Source organism: Prionailurus bengalensis, chromosome D1, assembly GCF_016509475.1.
Source record: "Prionailurus bengalensis isolate Pbe53 chromosome D1, Fcat_Pben_1.1_paternal_pri, whole genome shotgun sequence".
NCBI lineage: Eukaryota > Metazoa > Chordata > Mammalia > Carnivora > Felidae > Prionailurus > Prionailurus bengalensis.
In genome coordinates this window covers 3,589,426-3,609,386 of record NC_057346.1, presented here as the reverse complement: position 1 = coordinate 3,609,386, position 19,961 = coordinate 3,589,426, and the positions used below count along the sequence as shown (strand labels likewise).

At 38.9% G+C, this 19,961-nt stretch overlaps 1 protein-coding gene across 1 annotated transcript in view; it reads right to left on the bottom strand.

Moving 5' to 3' along the window:
* The window catches only part of GRIA4 (glutamate ionotropic receptor AMPA type subunit 4), a 480,512-nt gene extending 461,001 nt beyond the window's left edge, over window positions 1–19,511 (bottom strand). Inside the window, exon 1 of the mRNA XM_043579212.1 lies at window positions 19,447–19,511. Within this exon, the coding sequence (XP_043435147.1) occupies window positions 19,447–19,462 (16 nt within the window). The 5' untranslated portion in view covers window positions 19,463–19,511. The remainder of the gene's footprint in view (window positions 1–19,446) is intronic.
* Between the last annotated feature and the right edge of the window lie 450 nt (window positions 19,512–19,961).

Sequence of the window (19,961 nt, the reverse complement as noted above, 5' to 3'; positions counted from 1 at the left end):
GTGAATAACATGAGGACAGCATCTAAAATAATGGAAATAACAGTCACAGCATAATGATTAGACCTTAAGAGAAGTCTAAGATTTCAGGATGACATTTTCAAAAATAAACTCTTATTGAAGCATGACATACAAAAAAAAAAAAAAAAAGACCCATATTGGGTGAAGCTGAGTTAACTTCCACAAGATGAGTACAGCTATGCAGCCAGCAGCCAAGTCTGCTGCTTGGTCCTGGGGCTGATGCTATAATGATCTGGTGGGTCAGCTGGGGTGCGGGTCTCAGTCAATGGGGCCGCTCTCTTGTGTCTCATCCTCGAAGGAACTGGTAGGGCCTTTTCACTACAACTCCTTCAATGCGGCTTCTTTACCTTTTATTTGTCAGCCCCCGTCTCAAGTGCATCAGGATGGGAGAAACAGGTAATACTTCTTGATAGGAAGGCACACTCCCACATTTCAGTGAGGGGGAGTGGGGGGCTGAGAAGTCCTGTTGTAAGCACTTTTTTTTTCATTGTTTTAAATCTACCAGAGTGATCCTGTAATTTATTATCTGAATCAGGACACTTCTGAGAATGAGAGTAACCAGAAGCAATGCCAGGAACCTGGACCAGATCTGTCTCGGGAAAGCTGAAATGCATGGGTCCCTGCCCCTTAACCATTTGAAATTATTTTTTTGTGTGTGTGTGAAGCTTTTCATCCATCTTTCTGAAGGTTTTGTTGTTGTTGTTTTAAACTAATTTAGATGAATTTTTAAACTTATCTCTCAGGAAGGGTTCTTCATTCTATAAATGGCAAATATATTTTCCCCCCTGATCTGTGGCTTTCCTCTTTGTCATGCAATTTCTTAGTGCGGCTCAATTTACCAAAGTTTTTCTTCAGGGTTAGTGTTTCCTACATCCTGCTGAAGAAATATGTGCCTAATTTGAAGAATTGAGTGTGTTTTCCTATTTTATCTTCCAAAAAGATTAACTCACCCTTGACATTTAGATCTGCAATTCACCTAGAATTGATTTTTCTGTGTAGTGTGAAATATTGGGAAAAGATTAATGTGTTTCAACACAGGTAGCACATTAACCCCCACACAATTTACCAGGGAGACTGACCTTTAATCACCATTCAAGAGCGACATTTTCGTCCCATGTGCAGTGTCTACATGCATGCAGCCCTATTACTGCAGTTTCTGAATTCTCTCCTGTTTCATTGGTTTGTCTCTCCCTGTACTAGTACAATACGATGTTAACTCTTGTAGTTTTATTGGGAATCCTGATGTTCAGTACTGCACATCTCCGTTTTTTTCTCTTTAAGAATTGTTTACTACTCTTAGACTTTATATTTTCCAAATAAAATTTAAAATTATTTTCTCAATATTCACGTATACCACACGCACAAGTTGCCTAGGAATTTGATTGTGCCTGGTTTGAACTGAGGTGCATTTGGGAAGACATTCTAGAATATTGTTTTAAAAAATTTAAAAAAATATGACACTTTGAATTTTACTGTTCCTTGGGTCAGCTTTTGTTATATTTTTTCTTAGATATTTGCTGTTTTGACTCTTAACTATAGACAACAAACTGATGGTCACCAGAGGGGAGGAGGGTGGCGGGCCCGGCTAAATAGGTCATGGGGCTTAAGGATGCACTTGTGATGAGCACTGGGTGTTGTAGTGAAATGCGGAATCACCACACCTTACACCTGAAGCTAATATTACACTGTGTGCTAACCGGAATTTATTTATTTGTTTGTTTTTAAAGTTTATTTGTTTATTTTGAGAAAGAGAATGACACAGTGAAAGTGGGGGGAGTAACAGAAAAGAGAGAGAGAGAGAGAGAGAGAGAGAGAGAGAGAGAGAATCCCAAGCAGGCTCTGTACTGTCAACACAAACTGTGAGATCATGACTGAGCTGAAATCAAGAGTCAGACGATTCATTAACTGAGCCCCTAAATAAAAACTTTAAAAATTTTCTGTTTTTACTGCTATAGTTGTTAAAATATTTAAAAATATATTTAAAAAATGTATATCGTTGTTATATATAAATAAAATTGAATACTTAAATATTGCCCCTGCATGCAATACACTTGCTATATTTACTTACTTATTCTAGTTTACTTATAGATTTGGATTTTCTACATTTAAAATTGTGAATCTTGAGGATTTTATTTCTTATTTTCTTATATTTACCTCTCTATGCATTTACTCTCCCTTTATTTCACTGACTAGGGACCTCCAGTGTGATAATTAGTACAAATTGTGTTATCAGATCTTTTCTTTTTTCTGACCCATGATTGGAAGCTTTCAATATTTCGTAGAAAATATAATAATTTCTGTAGATTCCTTTTAACAGAAAGAAACATTTTTCTTCTATTTCCATTTTGCAAAGAGTTTTCTAGAAATAATGAAGGGGTGATAAAGTTTCTTCAACGATTTTCTGAGTCTACTGAAACAATTATATTTTTCTATTTTATTCAGTGAGTGTGGTGATTTGCACAGAGATATTTTTCTAATAGACTATGTTTCTGGAATATATCTACCTCAGATGTGACATATTATCCATTTCATGCTTTGCTGAATTTGGGTTGCTAGTCTTTGTTTACGATGATAACAACCCTGTGAGAGGGATTGCCTGGTGATTTTCTTCTTTACACTGTAAGTTCTTATCAGATTTGGATCCAACTTTCCACATAAAATGACAGAGGGATTACTTAGTCTTTTTTATCCTCTGGAAGAGTTTGGGTAATATTCCTCCTATAAATATTTATTCCTATCATTTGGAAGAATTGATGATTAATGTCACCTGGATCTGAAGTTTTCTTGATGAGAAGGTTGAAATTGCAGATTTAATTCCTTAATGGAACTAAGACTTCACGTCAGATGTTTTTCAGTGCTTGTCTTAATATTTGTAAGTAATGGTATCCAAAAAAGTTGTTCATTTCATTTCTATTTTCAAATTCTAACATGTATTTGTTTATAGTATCCTCTTATAAACATTTAAGAATCTGTGATATCTTTACATTTTCATGTATATATATAATACATATAGATATGTATTTCATACATACAATACACATATATACATACACATGTATATATAAATATGCATACATATAAGTTCATATATGTATAATACATATATATGTATTTCATACATATATATAATTTATTCTTTCTCACTTTTTTGGATTACTGTGTCAGGAGTTCATCTATTTTAATAACCTTTTCAAAGGGCAATATTGTAGCTTTGTTGATTCTTTTACATTTGCTTTCTGTCATTAGTGACTTTGTGTTCAATTTGCTGCACTGTTCTTAACTCTTAGAATGGAAATTAAATCACTTACCTTCAGGGTTTTTTAAAATATATAATCTGTGGCAGAAAAATATTCCTCCATGAAGAGTTTTAGCTGCATCCTAAGAGTTTCAATACCTAGCATTTTTATTTGGTCAACCCAAAATATTTACTGTATTTCATTATGATTTCTTATTTGCTTCATGAACTATTTAGAAGTTACTGCTACAAAGAACTTATCAAACTCAACACCCAAAAAACAGTCCAGTGAGGAAATGGACAAAAGACATGAATAGACACTTCTCCAAAGAAGACATCCAGATGGCCAACTGACACATGAAAACATGCTCAACTTCACTCATCATCAGGGAAATGCAAATCAAAGCCACAATGAGATACCACCTGACACCTGTCAGAATGGCTAACATTAACAACTCAGGCAACAATAGATGTTGGTGAGGATGCAGAGGAAAAGGGTCTCTTTGGCACTGCTGGTGGGAATGCAAACTGGTGCAGCCTTTCTGGAAAACACTGTAGACGTTCCTCAAAAAATTAAAAATAGGACTACCCAACAACCCAGCAATTGCACTACTAGGTATTTATCCAAGGGATATAGGTGTGCTCTTTTGAAGGGGCACATGCACCCTAATGTTTATAGCAGCACTATCAATAATAGCCAAAGTATGGAAAGAGCCCAAATGTCCATCGATGGATGAATGGATAAAGAAGATGTGGTGTATATATACAATGGAGTATTACTCGGCAACCAAAAAGAATGAAATCTTGCCATTTGCAACCATGTAGATGGAACTGGAGGGTATTATGCTAAGTGAAAATCGTCCGTCAGAGCAAGACAAATATCATATGACTTCACTCATATGAGGACTTTAAGAGACAAAACAGATGAATATAAGGGAAGGGAAACAAAAATAATATAAAAATGAGGGGGGCAAAATATAGGAGACTTAAATATAGAAAACAAAGAGAGGGTTACTGGAGGGGTTGGGGAGAGGGGGGATGGACTAAATGGGTAAGGGGCATTAAGGAATCTACTAATGAAACTGTTGCATTATATGCTAACTTGGATATCAATTATAAATAAATAATAAATAAATAAATAAATAAATAAATAACGATGGTACTGCTTATATTTTTAAGCAGGTTTTTAAGTTTTGACTTCTAAAATAATTCTTTCATGGTGAAAGAACACATTCTATGCCATTTCATAATATTCATGGAGACTGTTTATGGCAGCCTTCAGGAATTTTTTACAAATTTTCTATGTGTATTTGAAAAAAGAGTGCTCTCTATAGATGATTTCTGTGGTATTTTATACATGTCAATTATGTTACATTGTTTAATCATGTTGTATTTGATATTCTTGTCAATTTTTTTGTCTACTTGATCTATCAGTTATAGAGAACTGCATGCTAAAATATCCAGTGATGACTGTAAGTTAGTTATTTCTCATTTTATTACTACAATTTTTGCTTCATGTATTTTGAGGGTAAGTTAATAGAATCATGCACAATTATAAACGTTGTCTTTGTATTGAACCCTATTAATCTCAAGAAATGCCTCATGACTTAAATTATATTTATATTGATATAGTACCATATCAATCCTGACTTTCTTTAAATTTGTGTTGCAAGCTGTATCTTTTTCCTCTCTTTAATTTCAATGTCTTTTAAAAACGTCTATTAAAAGTTATTTCTTGTCTTCATTATTCAGTCTGAAAATCTTTGTTATTTGGATTATTTAGCGAATTTATAGTTAATATAATTACTGATGTGCTTGTATTCAAATATTCCATCTTGCTATTTGTTTTTAATTTGTCCTGTATCTTCCACATTCTATTTTTGGGTTTAATAGCTGTGTTGAGATATAATTCAATTCCTATGAAGTTCATAAATTTAACATGTACAGGTGGGTGCTATATTCACTGAATTGTGCATCTATCACCCAGTGTATTTATAGGACATTTTTATTGCCCCCAGAAGAAGCCTTTGCCAGGGCACCTGGGTGGTTAGATGAGTGTCTGTCTTCAGCTCAGGTCATGATCTTCGGGTTTGTGAGTTCGAGCCCCCACTTTGGGCTCTGTGCTGACAGCTCAGGGCCTTGAGCCTGCTTCAGATTCTCTCTCTGCTCCTCCCCTACTCACTCATGCACGTGTGCACTCTCTCTCTCTCCATAATAAATAAACATTAAAAAAATAAACAAAAAAGAAGCCCGTGCCCATTAGCAATGACTCCAGATTCCCACCAACCCAAACCTACACAAGAGATAATCCACTTTTTGTCTCTATCACCTATTCATTTCATATAAACAGAATCAAACAACATGCTGTCTTTACTCATTGTTCTCTTTCACTTCAAAAAATGATTTGAAGGTTCATCCAAGTTGGAACAGGTATCATTTCTTTTTATTGCTTTGTATCATCCGATTGCTTGTATGACTGAATAATAAATATCCCACTGCATGGTTATGTCATGGTTTCTTCATCCATGCATCAGTTAATGAACAGTTAGGTTGTTTCCACTTTTCAGCTATTAGGATAATGGTGCTGTGAACATTCATGTATAAATTTCATATGTCTGAAAACATCTTTATTTTTTACTTCAAATTTGAAGAATATCTTTACTAGGCACAGAAGTCTAGATTGACAAGGATTTTTTTTCCAGTTCTGTAAAGATGCTGTTCAATTGTCTTGTTGATTCTATTATTTCATTGAGAAGTAAGTTCCATACTTAATGTTTCTCGCTTGAAAGCAACATGTCCTTTTGCTCTAGATACTTGAAAATTTTTCTCTTTGACCATAATATGTGTTGGTGTGGTTTTCTTTGTATCTATTCTTTGGATTTGTAGAACTTATATTAACACTTTACAATACTGTTTCAACTTCATCGGATTTCCTTTGCTTCTGGAATTCCAATTATACATATTCTCAGGACACTATTTTTATTTTAGAAACAAATGTTAATGGGGGCATCTGAGGGTCTCAGTCTGTAAGTGTCTGACTTCAGCTCAGGTCATGATCTCACAGTTCGTGAGTTTGAGCCTCACATTGGGCTCACCAATGTCAGCACAGAACCTGCAGCCTGCTTCAGATTCTGTCTCCCTCTCTCTCTGCTCCTCCCCCACTTGCACTCTCTCTCTCTGTCAAAAATAAATAAACACTAAAAAAAAGAAAAGAAATGCTACCAATTGCATAATGAATTCCTACAGCAACAACAATAAAATGGTTAAGAGTCTAGAAAGAATGCTATTTGAGAAACAAATAAATGTGTTATTGATAGCTGGCCTAGAAGAGAGAAAATACAGGGGAGTCATAATACTTTCAAACATTTAAATGACTGTTGTACACAAGAAAAAGTATTTAATGGTCCTTTACACAATTCAACTTAAAATAATAGAGAAAAGTAAATTTTGGTTCCATGTAAACAAGTCCATGGCTGAGAATTCAAAATGTTTACAAAAAGACCACACTGTTCTCTCGAGGGCCGTCTAGTCCAGGGATACATAGGAAGAGGCTTGTTGAGTCTATTTTAAGAATATTATAAGAGCTTAGAACCCTGTGTATAAACTCTAAGTAAGGCTTGAGGAATATGTAAAGATTAATGAATGAATTGGGTGGACAGAATTTTCCAGAGAGGAGAAGTGTCCTATGGAAAGGTGTGGTGACAGAGTGTAGGGTACTTTGGGGAGAGATGGTTAATGAATAAAGAGTTCATTGCAGTTAATGCATAAAGAGTTTGTATTGGTCAATCACAAAGCTACTTTCTACTCAGAGCCAACTTCTATCCTAAACCCTTCAAGAACTTCTTATACTTATGTTTGTGTGTATGTGTTTTGTAGTTTCCTACCAGACTATAAGGTCTTTAATAGAAGGCTTTTCGTCTCTATGTTCTTTCCTACAGGAAGTAGGGATTCATAGGAGGTTTTGAGGAGGAACAAAAGCAACTTAAATCTGTATTTAGAAAACACTACCGTGAGGATCAGCAGAAAGACAGACTGGAAGCAGCAAGTCTAGTTAGGAAGCTTTCTGCAGTGGAAACCAAGGGGAAGAGAAAAAGACAATTTGGTGGCAAAGGTGACAAAACTGGGTAAACTGAGGGCAGAAGACTGAGGCAGGTGGGTGAGTCCAGCCTGTGTGATGGGAAGTTCCATGACAGCGTTCTTATTTTTCCACCTCCGTTCCATACACTACAAATGACACTTCCCCACTTCCCATGGTCTCCTGCCTGGTCCCTCCACAGCCCCTGCACAGACTTCTGCATTTGTCATCGATACCCCTGTACTTCTGCAAGGTTTATGGGTATCCACACCCCTCTGAGTTATTACTGTGCCCAGTGGATGGCTCCTATGCCTTCTAGCTTGACTGTTAGCTCCTGAATGTTTGGAACCTACTATCCAGATTCACAGTGCTAAATCCTAGCTTTTAAAAGAGAATTTATTTATTTAAATCCAAGTTAATACCACAGTATAGTATTGGTTTCAGGAGTAGAACCCAGTGATTCATCACTTACATAGAACACCCAGTGTCCATCCCAACAAGTGCCCTCCTTAATGCCCATCCCCCATTTAGCCCATCCCCTACCCACCTCCCTCCATCAACCCTATTTGTTCTCTGTATTTAAGAGTTTCTTATGGTTTACCTCCCTATTTTTATCTTATTTTTCCTTCCTTTCCCCTGTGTTCATCTGCTTTGTTTCTCAAATTCCACATGTGAATGAAATCATTAATCTCTGATACACTCTATTGAGCTAGAGGTGGGTTACAATGAACCCTGGTTTAATGAATAGAAATAAAGAATTTATTACCATCACCTACAATATAGGTAATCAACTTTTAGCTTGAAACCAAAGAGACGTACACACTTAGAAGGCTTAGCTTTACTGAATCTGCCAAGTGTGCTCTGAGTTCCTAATTACAGCGAATCTTCGTTTCCATCGTCCAATTTGTTTTCTGTGGCAGCCAAACTAAATGTAATCTCTTGAGTGTTGGCGATTTGGGGAGCCTTTCCACTCAATTATAAAGGCCAAAGAATTGGATTTTTAAAGGATAATAAAAGCCCATCTGAAATTGGTTTAAATAATGCAGGTTTTTTGTTTTTGTTTTTGTTTTACCTCATATAAGAAAATATGTAAAGGTCTCCTAGACCCTGGGTCCTGCCTGTCGGAGGAGATCTACCCTCCTCTAGTGGATGACTTTAGCCTTCACAGATTTCAGCAGGTGTGGGTCTCGCCTCTGAATAGGACAACAGCCAAGTACAAAGGAGGATCGTCTCCTACTCTTCTCTTTAATAAGAGTGAGGGGCTCCTTTTAGCAGTTTCCTATCAGCTTTGTCCTTGTTTCTCATTGGTCAGAATCACACACCCAAGCCTAAATCATTTAATGCAAAGTGCAGCAGGATCTCCATGATGGCCTTAGGCTCATGACCCACTGTCACTTTTTTCTTTTTTATCTTTATTAATTTTTCAGAGACAGAGTGTGAGCGGGGGGGCGGGGAGAGAGAGAGAGAGAGAGAGAGAGAGAGAGAGAGAGAGAGACAGACAGACAGACACAGATTCTGAAACAGGCTCCAGGCTCTGAGCTGTCAGCACAGAGCCTGACGAAGGGCTCAAACCCACGGACTGTGAGATCAAGATCTGAGCTGAAGTAGGACGCTTAATCTACTGAGCCACCTGGGTGCCCCCGCTGTCTACTGTTTTATACAGAATCCTAATTTACATACAGAAGAGGGTGTATCATTGAAAAACACCTGGATGATGTTAGCAAGCTGAGGGAAAACACAGATTTGTGGTAGGTAAGCAAGAGGGTGAACTCTAGAAGGTCTACAATGTTGATTGCTGAAAAGGGAGAAATTTCTTTGGGAAGAAGTCTTAACTAATTATGTTCTCCTCAAAATGGGTTTACTGCTTCTATGATATCATGTGTAATAAGACTTCACATTACAACATTAAGAAACAGTATAAATCGTCAAAACCCCCCGAAGGGTAACTATCAGATCCCCAAAGGTCAATTATCACATATTATAAACACAGAACCATGTTAGAGTATCCACACCATTCTAGACCATTCTCTGAAGGGCTGAATTTGCATGCATTATTCATAATGTTATCTGGCAATAGTTGCAGGAATGTTGTGGGAAGGCTGAGAGATTTCAGGTTAGTAATGACTAACTTAAAAAGCATTTTAAAAAATGGTTTACAAGCTTATTCAAGAACAGTGTCATTTGGTACTAGGAAAAATATAATAATTATACCCAACATGAAAATTTATGTTTTGGAAATTTTTTTCCCCCTCGTTGTTCATTTGTTTTGTTTTGTTTTGTTTTGTTTTGTTTTCAACGTTTATTTATTTTTGGGACAGAGAGAGACAGAGCATGAACGGGGGAGGGGCAGAGAGAGAGGGAGACACAGAATCGGAAACAGGCTCCAGGCTCTGAGCCATCAGCCCAGAGCCCGACACGGGGCTCGAACTCACGGACCGTGAGATCGTGACCTGGCTGAAGTCGGACGCTTAACCGACTGCGCCACCCAGGCGCCCCATTTGTTTTGTTTTTTAAGATTCCACATACAAATGAAATCATGTGGTGTTTGTGTTTCTTTGCCTGACTTATTTCTTTCAGCATAATACACTCTAGGTCCATCTGTATGGTTGCAAATGCAAAGTCTCTTCCTTATTTTGGCTGAGTCATATTCTGTCATGTATACATACACCATTTCTTCCTTATCCATTCATTAATTCATGGACAATGGATCGCTTCCATACCTTGGCTATTGTACATAATGCTACAATAAACGTAGATGCTCACGAAACTTTTCAGATTAGTGTTTTGCTTTGGGTAAATGCCCAGTAGTGGGATTACTGGATCTTATAGTACTTCTATTGTTAACTTTTTGAGAAACCTTCACACTGTTTTCCACAGTGGCTGCACCAATTGTCATTCCCACCAACAGTGCATGAAGATTCCCTTTTCTCCACATGCTTGCCAACATGTTATTTCTTGTCTTTTTTATTCCAGCCATTCTGACATGTGTGAAGTGATATCTTACATGATGTATCTATTATTGTCTCCATATATCAATCTTGTAACCACGGCCAACACGTGCAGTAATTTTAGGATCTAAATCTAATATACATCTTTTCCACTCCATCTTTTTCCTTCTAGTCCTCTGTGGCATTGAGTTTCACAAAAATAAACATTCATAAATTCTTGAAGTTAAGCAGTCTTGGGAAAACTCAGTTGACAGAGAAAAGAAGCACATTAGTCCCCAGACAATGACTCCATTAAGCGACACTCTGACTTGGGATCCATTTAGTAACTCTTCTACCTTCATTTAAATATAGAGTTTTTAAGTCCCCATTTAGATCTCTTCATAGTTTTAGGTAAGAAAGTGCCAACAAAAACTTACAGAAGAAAGAAATCTGGGATCCATGTCATGGGATAAACACCTGTTCTTGTTTATATTAGAATGGGGCATTAGGGGCGCCTGGGTGGCGCAGTCGGTTAAGCGTCTGACTTCAGCCAGGTCACGATCTCGCGGTCCGCGAGTTCGAGCCCCGCGTCAGGCTCTGGGCTGATGGCTCAGAGCCTGGAGCCTGTTTCTGATTCTGTGTCTCCCTCTCTCTCTGCCCCTCCCCCGTTCATGCTCTGTCTCTCTCTGTCCCAAAAATAAATAAACGTTGAAAAAAAAAAAGAATGGGGCATCAAGTGGGTTCCCCCTCTCTGGTGCACACGGAAAATGGCTTCTTAGTCTCCCTGATTTCTTTTTGATGATGGGAATGGCCTCAGGTTCATGAGACATGACAGGAAGCCCTCCTGAGAAACTGCCAAATTTTGCGTTAACTTGTGGGGGCTGGTCTTTCTGGATGGCTTGAATGGGATCTGTGTCAGTATATGATGCAGATTTTCATCCCATTTATGGATGGGCAAATGAGAACCTTTATCCTAAGCTGCTTGGATTTCTGCTTTTCTTCTCTTGCCACAGTGGGAGTGGTAGCAGTCTGTAGTGGTGGTGGTGGTGTGTGTGTGTGTGAGGTGGGGGGCGGTGGAGAATTTGCACGCGTAGAGTTTGGAGACAACTACCGAGGGTAGCCGAGATGGTAAATGTCTACGCACTGGGAGAGCGTTCACCAGAAAATCCCAGGGGTAACATGGTCAGCACGTCTGGCTAGATGCACGAAACAAATATAACATCCTGTCACAGGTTGACTGATAACTGTCATCACGTCTGACTACTGAGACCTGACCCCCATCATATCCGCAAAGGCCCAATAGAGGAGTCAGTATGGAAGGAAGAAGAGAAACACAAGTTATATGTCTCTGACGGAATAAAGGGATTCGGAATCCAGGCACAGAACATGGGCACATAAGTTCCAACAACGTATGTTTCGTTCCAAGCCAGTATTCAAACCCACTGAAATAAATTGTAACGGGGAAAATTTTAAATCTGACAACACTGACTGAGTCTATAATGTGCAGCATTGAATCAGGAAAGCTGGAACATCTTACTTGTCCTGGACTGGATAATTAGAGTAGCTACATTTCATTGAGAAGTTACGATCTCTCAGTCACTATGTTGAGTGATTGACATCTACCAGTTCACTTAAGCTGTAAGTGAAGTATATGAGATACATACTTTATTCCCATTTTACATATAGAAAGACCAAGGCTCAGATGGCTTTAGAATCTTGTCTAAGCTCACACAGCTTGCCAAGATGCTACAATTCTTATCCAGCACACTTAACTAGTTTGCTCCACTATTCGAGTAGTTTAAGGAAGGGATGTTACAATCCAGACGGATTTGCTTCCCTCAAACACAGAAACTATTTTCTCTTTCAACTCCCATGAAAATTCTCTAATAAGCTCCTAAATATCTACGTTCACATGGAATTCAGATTCAAAAGGAACGCAGTGGTCACACTACTTGACAGTGATCTTGCCAATGAAGCAGCAATCCTAATTGGAAGAATTGTGTACTATGCACACACATTTGCTGTATTCTCAGTAAGCTTACAGCTGCTGGCATAGACATCATTAGAATCTAGGAAAACAACTATTTCTGAGAGAACATCAACATAATGCAAAACGTGGTACGCCAGGAAGTGAGGAAATTTGAATATAAGTTAGTGAATGGAGGACCAGCTGTGATAAACCAAGTGGAATCCTGCCTGAGGTCCCATGTCAGAACTGCCTCTGAAAAAGGAAGTTGGGCCGTTAATGAAAACGGAGGGTCAGAAGTGTTGTTTTGCAATTTGTATGACAGATGTTACAGATGTGATGTCTATTTTACTTTGGTCTCTTCCTTGTTTCATTTTAGGAGTGTGTGTGTGTGTGTGTGTGTGTTTTGGTATTGAGACTACAGATTTCTTGTAGGTTTCAAGCCCTTTGTAACTTCTAGATAATATATTACTAGATGGACACTGTGCCCAAACTTATTTTTTCCCAAAGCAACGCTATCATCATTATTCCCTGGATGGCTGTGTTTGTTTTATTACCTGAGTTGAGTCACAAGGAAAAAAATTAGGTTGAAACATTAAAACAAAATTTAGTACTCATTGAAACTTAAATACCTCCCTTTCTCCCTTTCTGTTTCTTGATTTTGCTGTGGACATGATATAGGCATTAAATGATTTTCACAGAGTTTATACTTACAACTGATCTCTGTGTCTACAGCATGCTTTATGCTGAGACCTATTCCAGCACAGAACATGTGCTCCCTCGCTCTCTTCCTCCCCCATTTTTCTTCCTGTGTGCTCCCCCTGCCACGACTTATCCAGAAAACTCTGCCGTTTCCTGCGATTGGTGGTAAAGACCCTACGCTCTTCCCACCACGGCACTTAACGCAGATTGTAAATATTCCAGTTCACTCTCCACGCCACTCACTATAAACATTCTCAGTTCTGTCCATGAAGACCTGCCTTTGTTTTTGTTTTTTAAGTTTATGTATTTATTTTGAGGGAGAGCAGAGGAGGGGCAGAAAGAGATGGGGAGAGAGAATCCCAAGCAGGCTCCAATCTGTCCGCGCAGAGCCCAATGTGGGGCTCGAACTCACAAAACTGTGAGATCATACCTGAGCCAAAGTCAGACAGTCAATCCACTGAGCTTCCCAGGAACTCCATGAAGATATGTTTTTGGTTCACACCTCTGTTTCAACCTCCTGGCTCTCAGACCACCTTGAATACAGCTTCCCTTCTCAATAGCCTGCCCTGTCTCTTCTTCCAGTGCCAGCCAGAGTCTACAAGGGCAATGGGGACTCAGTGTCTCCACCTCCTCGGCCTCCTGTAGTCTGACTGGTATCCCCAGCGAGGCATGTTAGGCTGTGCTTACAATGCTCAGCGATGGTCTCCAACCAATGGAAATTCTTCACGATTTATCATTTCAGGTTTCCTCTAACATTAGATTCTGTTGATGACTCTGCATTCTCTGGTATCTTCTATTCCTTGGCTTTCAATATTCCTTTGCCCTTTGGGGCATATGGTTCTCTACTTCTGACCACTTACTCTCTGCTTTCTTGGTGAGGTTCTCTTCCTCTCCCCACTGTATAAATGTGATACCTTCTATCCTTAGTCGGATTTTCTATCTCCATATTCCCTTTGCATAATGTTACCCATTTTCATGGTTTTCAAGTACCTACCATGTTGGAAAAAAATATGTAACGATGTCCCACTACCCACAGTATTGTCCCCCTATCAACCACATCACACATATTCAGCCATTATTATGGGCAGAGTATACACTTGGCTCCAAGAAAGTTCCTATTTTTTTTTTTTACTGCTTATTAAATGCTTCACAATGCATCAATCTCTCTACATCGTCACTACTGCCTTCCCAGAAAGGGTCCCTTATTCCCAACGTTATAAAGAAACCAAATCTCAAAGAATGCAAGTACAGTTTTCACATAATGGTGTTGGCTACTGCAAGGGCAAGACTGAGAGCTCACGTTAGGTTTATCCTCCTTGTCCCTCCTCCTAGTCCTGCTGTTCACAGGCTCACATTCCTCCTGGGGAGCTGGCACATTGGAAAACCAGCGTTCAAGGGTTCTCTAGCTAATGAGCTACACTTCAATGTTCCCAGCACATGTGCGTCCACGTCAATTTTCAAACTCTTTTTTTTTTTCTTTTTTGCCCTGGAAACGGTGGAGAATTATTGAATGCCTATCAACTCTTAAGTCAGCTCATGAGTCCGTCTCTGCCAGGAAGCTTCCTCTGGATCTTCCTACTAATACTGAGTGGCCCTCCCAACTCTGAACTCTTGATCTGGTTCCCTTCAGCCTGAATTCTAGAGCAGTCTATTCTGTTATTCCATCATTTCTTACGTTTCTGGGTAGGGGGTTGACTCCGTGTAAAACCAGAAGCTTGTGGGGGTTGACGCCTTGGGCTTGGCTGCAGCACCAAGGAGCAGGTCAGCAGAGAAGTATTGCTCAATAAATATATTCTTCATTTTATTGAATTTAAAATTGAATTGAATTTCTCTGTGACCTCCTTTAATGCTGGAAAATGGGGGAAAAAGCTTAGTAATGTAAAAGTCATGCTGATGCGCGAGGGAAAGCAACAAATGATTGATTACACAAGTCTGTAAGAGGAAGTGCTTTTGCCGCTATTCCTAGCTCAGTAAATCAAAAATAGCTTGCCAGATGTGACTCCCGGTTTTCTATAAAATTCATCATTTTCTATATGCATTTACAAAGCAGAGAAAGGATTTTATAGATAGCAACACCCAAAGAAAATTAGGCCTGCCTTGCTCCCCTCTCTCCCTCCTTCTCATCTCTCTCCCTCCCTCCCCCTTCCTCTATGTCTCTCCCTCCTCCCTTCCTTCCTCTCTCTCTCCTTCCTCCCCTCCCTCCCCCTCCTCCTTCCCTTTCTCCCTCCTCCCTCCCTCCATCTTCCTCCTCCCTCTCTTCCCTCTCTCTCAACCTCTCTCTTCCTCCCTCCCTTCTCCCTCCCTGTCTCTTTATTTCCCCTTCCCCCCCTCCCTCCATTACCTTCCTTCCCCCTCCCTCCTCCTCCCTCCCTCCTCCCTCTTCTTTCCTCCTTCTCTCTCCCTCCCTCTCCCTTCCTTCCTTCCTCCCTCTCTTTCCCTCCCTCCCTTTCCCTCCTTCTCCTTCCCTCTCCCCCTCCTCTCTCTTTCCTCCTTCTCTCTCCCTCTGTCTTCTCTCCCTTCCTCTCTCTCTCTCCCTCTCCCCTTATACTTGTATAAAATACACTGAACTATGGACATGGAGCTGAATTGGGCAAATTTTCAATATCTGAACAGATATACTTTAATCTAACAAGGCTGTGATGCTGATTCGAAAACAATAAAGGGTTGAACTTGGTGAGTTCTGAGGTCTCTCACAGTCCTGTGATTGTGTAATTGTGTTAAGGCAGCATTTTTAACAACTATAGGCTAAATATTCCAAAAACGCTTAATTGCACTTTAAACTTGGGGGCTCTCAGAAGCAGCAAACTCTGCTGTGCACTTTGCCTCTTCATTATCCTCCTACTAACTGTCCCCCAGTCCCTCCCGTGTCCTGCTACTAACTGTCCCCCAGTCCCTCCAGTGAAAGCCCCTGTCCCTAGCACCATCCCCTTGCCCAGACAAATGTCTACACTGCTTCTGCCACAGAAGCAAATCTCTTCAAAAGAATATTTTCAGTTCAGAATCACTAATAAAACTATTTTAGTTATTTACAGTGCTTTAGAAACACGGCCATATGAATCATGGTGTAAAATACAATCTGTTTGCTTATGCTCCTAAATACTGTCCACAGCCAAATTTTATGACCGTGAATTTCAAAACTTTGTTTTTTGTAAGACCCATGAGGAGGGTTTGTATAAATATAGCTCCCTAGTCTCTACAAGAGGGGTTCTTGTCTAACACTTTTGGGGGGAAACGGAGAGGTTTGAAATTTTATTAAGCACCCTGTGTGACTCTGATGTTGATGATGTGGTTTTGTCTGGAACAAATATTGACAAACCCTGGCCCTTACTGTTTACTCTTGACTCTTTTCATGCTGTAGAGTGAAGAATTTAACTTCAAATACCACAAAATATCAAATATCACAGTAGAAGTCACAACTTTATAACAAATGATTTATGTGTGTGGTAACCTGATATTCTTATTTCAAACCCAAACTATATGTTGAGCATCACACTGACAAATAATACTGACATACTCATAATATTGTTCATAATCTTACATAGCATACTTTTCAATGTTAAGGACTTAATTGTAAGCTCGCTGTAATCACTGCATTGCACAATTATGAATTAATGTTCTTGTTAACAACAGATCTCTTTGGGACCCTGATGTCAATGGGCAAGAAAACAGATTCTAGAACTCCACTTTACAAGCAAAGGGGCTTTGAGTGAGGGCCTTGCGGTGATTCAGGATATAAATGCTAGTGACTGAGAGTTCTGCCTTACAGCAAACTACGGCCCATAGAAAATCACAGGATGGCAGGTTTCTGGTTTACTTTCATGCATTTAGTTCGAACAGCTCAATACATCAAATTATCAACATCCAGAAAAAAGAGATGAAAGAAATCTATCAAGAATGACTAGATTAATATAATCCTCAGATATGAAATAACCAGTCTCATCTGCTTCACAAGGTAGGAATACATAGAAACAGAGATGGAGACTTGGAGAAATTAAGCAACTTGTGTGTGGTCATAGTTATAGGGATGGGAGTCAGACTGGAATCTTCAACCCAGTTCATCTTTTTTTTTAAAATGAGGATTTCTTAAAGCTTTTTAATGAAAAAATACACACATAGAGAAAACTACAGGAAGTAGTACAATGAACCATTAAGTATCTATGGCCAATCTTTCTTCATTAATATCCACCTGGCCCTCCACCTTTAAGCAAATCCCAGACATCATATCATTGCATCCGTAAATATTTCAGTATGTATCTCTAAAAGATACTCTTTTAAAAATATAAATAAAATAGAGGTGCCTGGGTGGCTCAGTTGTTTAAGCGTCCAACTTCAGCTCAGGTCATGATCTCGCGATTTGTGGGTTCCAGCTCCACAACGCGCTCTGTGCTGACAGCTCCGAGCCTGGAGCCTGCTTCAGATTCTGTGCCTCCTTCTCTCTCTGCCCTTCCCCAACTTGTGCTCTGTCTGTCTCTCTCTCAAAAATAAATAAATGTAAAAAATTTTTTTAAATATATAAACAAAATACTATTCTCCAACCTGAAATTTTTTCCAATTTTAATTAAGGTGTTGTAACAAAAAGGAAGTGTTCATAATATAATGTGAATTGATAAAGGTTGTAAAATTATATATGCTATTATCTTAGCTGAAAAAAAGAAAGAAAGAGATAGAATTAGAAAGAAAGAAAGAAAGAAAGAAAGAAAGAAAGAAAAAAAAAAGAAAGAAAGAAAGAAAGAAAGAAAGAAAGAAAGAAAGAAAGAAAGAAAAGAAAGGAAGGAAGGAAGGAGGATGAAGGGAGGAAAGGAGGGAGTGAAGAAAAAAACAAATGCTTATTCACAGAGAAAAATGACTTGAAGGAAATACAATTATTACCAGTAGTCTTTAGTTACCCTGTGTCAAGGGATGAGAGAAAATTTTGCCTTACTCGTGTATTTTAGTGTATATATTTATTAGTAGGAATCTCCTGTGTTAGATAACAATTCATCCTTTTAACACTGTAAGACTTCTAATGTATTGAGCACTGTCATTCAGCCTCCACTTGTTGCACAACTACGTATTGAATGTGCAATGAACGCATCAGCATCGAATGAATAGCGAACAAATCGCAGTTTCTGATCTCAGAAGCCACTAAGTCACCTTTAAGGTGAGTATTTGACTTCATTCGTTTTTACATAAATTATGATAGATTTCAGTAGAATTTTTTTTTAACTGCAAACCATTTCTTTTCTTTTTTTGGCAGCCAATGGCTTGAATCTCTGCACACAATGGGCTGGGTGCTTGGTTCATGACATTGAACATAGAGGTACAGTTTATGTCCTCATGTAGCTAGGAGAGTCAGGTAAAAGATGCAGGCTCAACAAGAAGTTGTCGAGTATAGCGGAACCACGAGAATGTGCAACAGAGGATTTACCTAACTTTGGAATGTAGGGAAGGCCTCCCGAAGAAGCAGGCTCAGCCCTAAAAAATGCATGAGAATTTGAGTCATGGACACTGGATGGGAAGAGCGCTCCAGGCAAAAGGCCTAGGATGTGTAAAGACGGAGAACGAGGAGGACACGGGATATCTGAAGGAACAGAGCCCAGTGTGGCTGCGGCGGGTCCAAGTGAGGAGACAGAGATGGGGTCAAGGTACGACTTGAGAGGCTAAGACTGAAGTCATGCAGGCCAATGGGAAGACCTTGAAGGGCTTTAGACGGAAATTATTTCTTCACTGACAGACCTGCGTACTTTTGAGAGCCAACACAGATGTAAAGATAATGTGTCCCTGTAATGCAGATGGACCCTTCCTACCCAGCAGGGAACGCAAACAGCTTCAGGGAGGAGCTGGCCCACTTGGGCCACACACACCAGTGGGCGATAGTTAATGGTTCTCTCTTCCTCATTGAGCACTGGGGATCCCACTTCCTGGAGGGGCAGAAAGTGATTCTAGCCTACAGATTCTACTATCTGGCTGTGTAAATCCTCGACCACTGCCGCCCTGCTTACTCAGTCTGCAAGACGTGTCTTAATGAACTGCTGCTCTCCCCACAGCTCCCGTTTCTTGGCAATTATTTCACTCAACAGTTGGATTTGACAGTTCAATAATTCTCGTTTCCACAGCATGAGTTGCAGAAAGACAAAACATTCATACAACACCGTTCTAGCAACACCGTACCAATCGGCAATCTCGGTCAGCACATGTGTTAGACGCTAGTGTGGCACTGGGCGCATCATCATATACTGAAGCATCACTTGCTTTGTCAGGCATCTCTCAATATATGCCACACGTAGAATGTCTTTCCTCCCACTGATGCTCCCACTGGAACACACATCCTACCAATTACTCAAGATATTATGCATTTCAGTATAACCATGAAAATCAAGGAATAGATTTAGACATGCAAGTTTCCACTTAAATGCAAACTGAGGAAATTAGGGCTTAATCTTGAATTTGAAATATACTTATGGATAAAACACCACTGATTTATTAAGAGAAATGGATACTTTTTCTTACTTACACACAGTGTAGACTTGGATAAATTACTTACCCTTTGGGGGCATCATTTTCCGTATCTATAAAATAAGAATTCAGGAAAAGTTTGCCTAGAATTAAAAAAAAAAACTTTTTTTAGAATTAAAGTCCATGTATAGGTTTCAGATTTTATATAAGATATTCCAAATGAATGGTATGTATGTATGTATGTGTATATACACATACACACACACACACACACAACCTCAGTATGAAATGTATATATATGTGTATACAAACACACACACACAAGCTCAGTATGAAATGTATATATATGTGTATATATATACACATATATACACACACATATATATGTGTATATATATAAACATATATATACACACACATATACATATGTATACATATACATATATACATTTCATACTGAAGTTGTATATAATTATTAAGTAATTTATAAGCTTTTTCTAAGATCAAATAAAGGAGAAAAGAAAGATGCTTTTATTAAAGTGTGTCAATGATTATTTATGTATTTTTGTGAGTGTTTAATAATGACAGTAAATATTTATATAG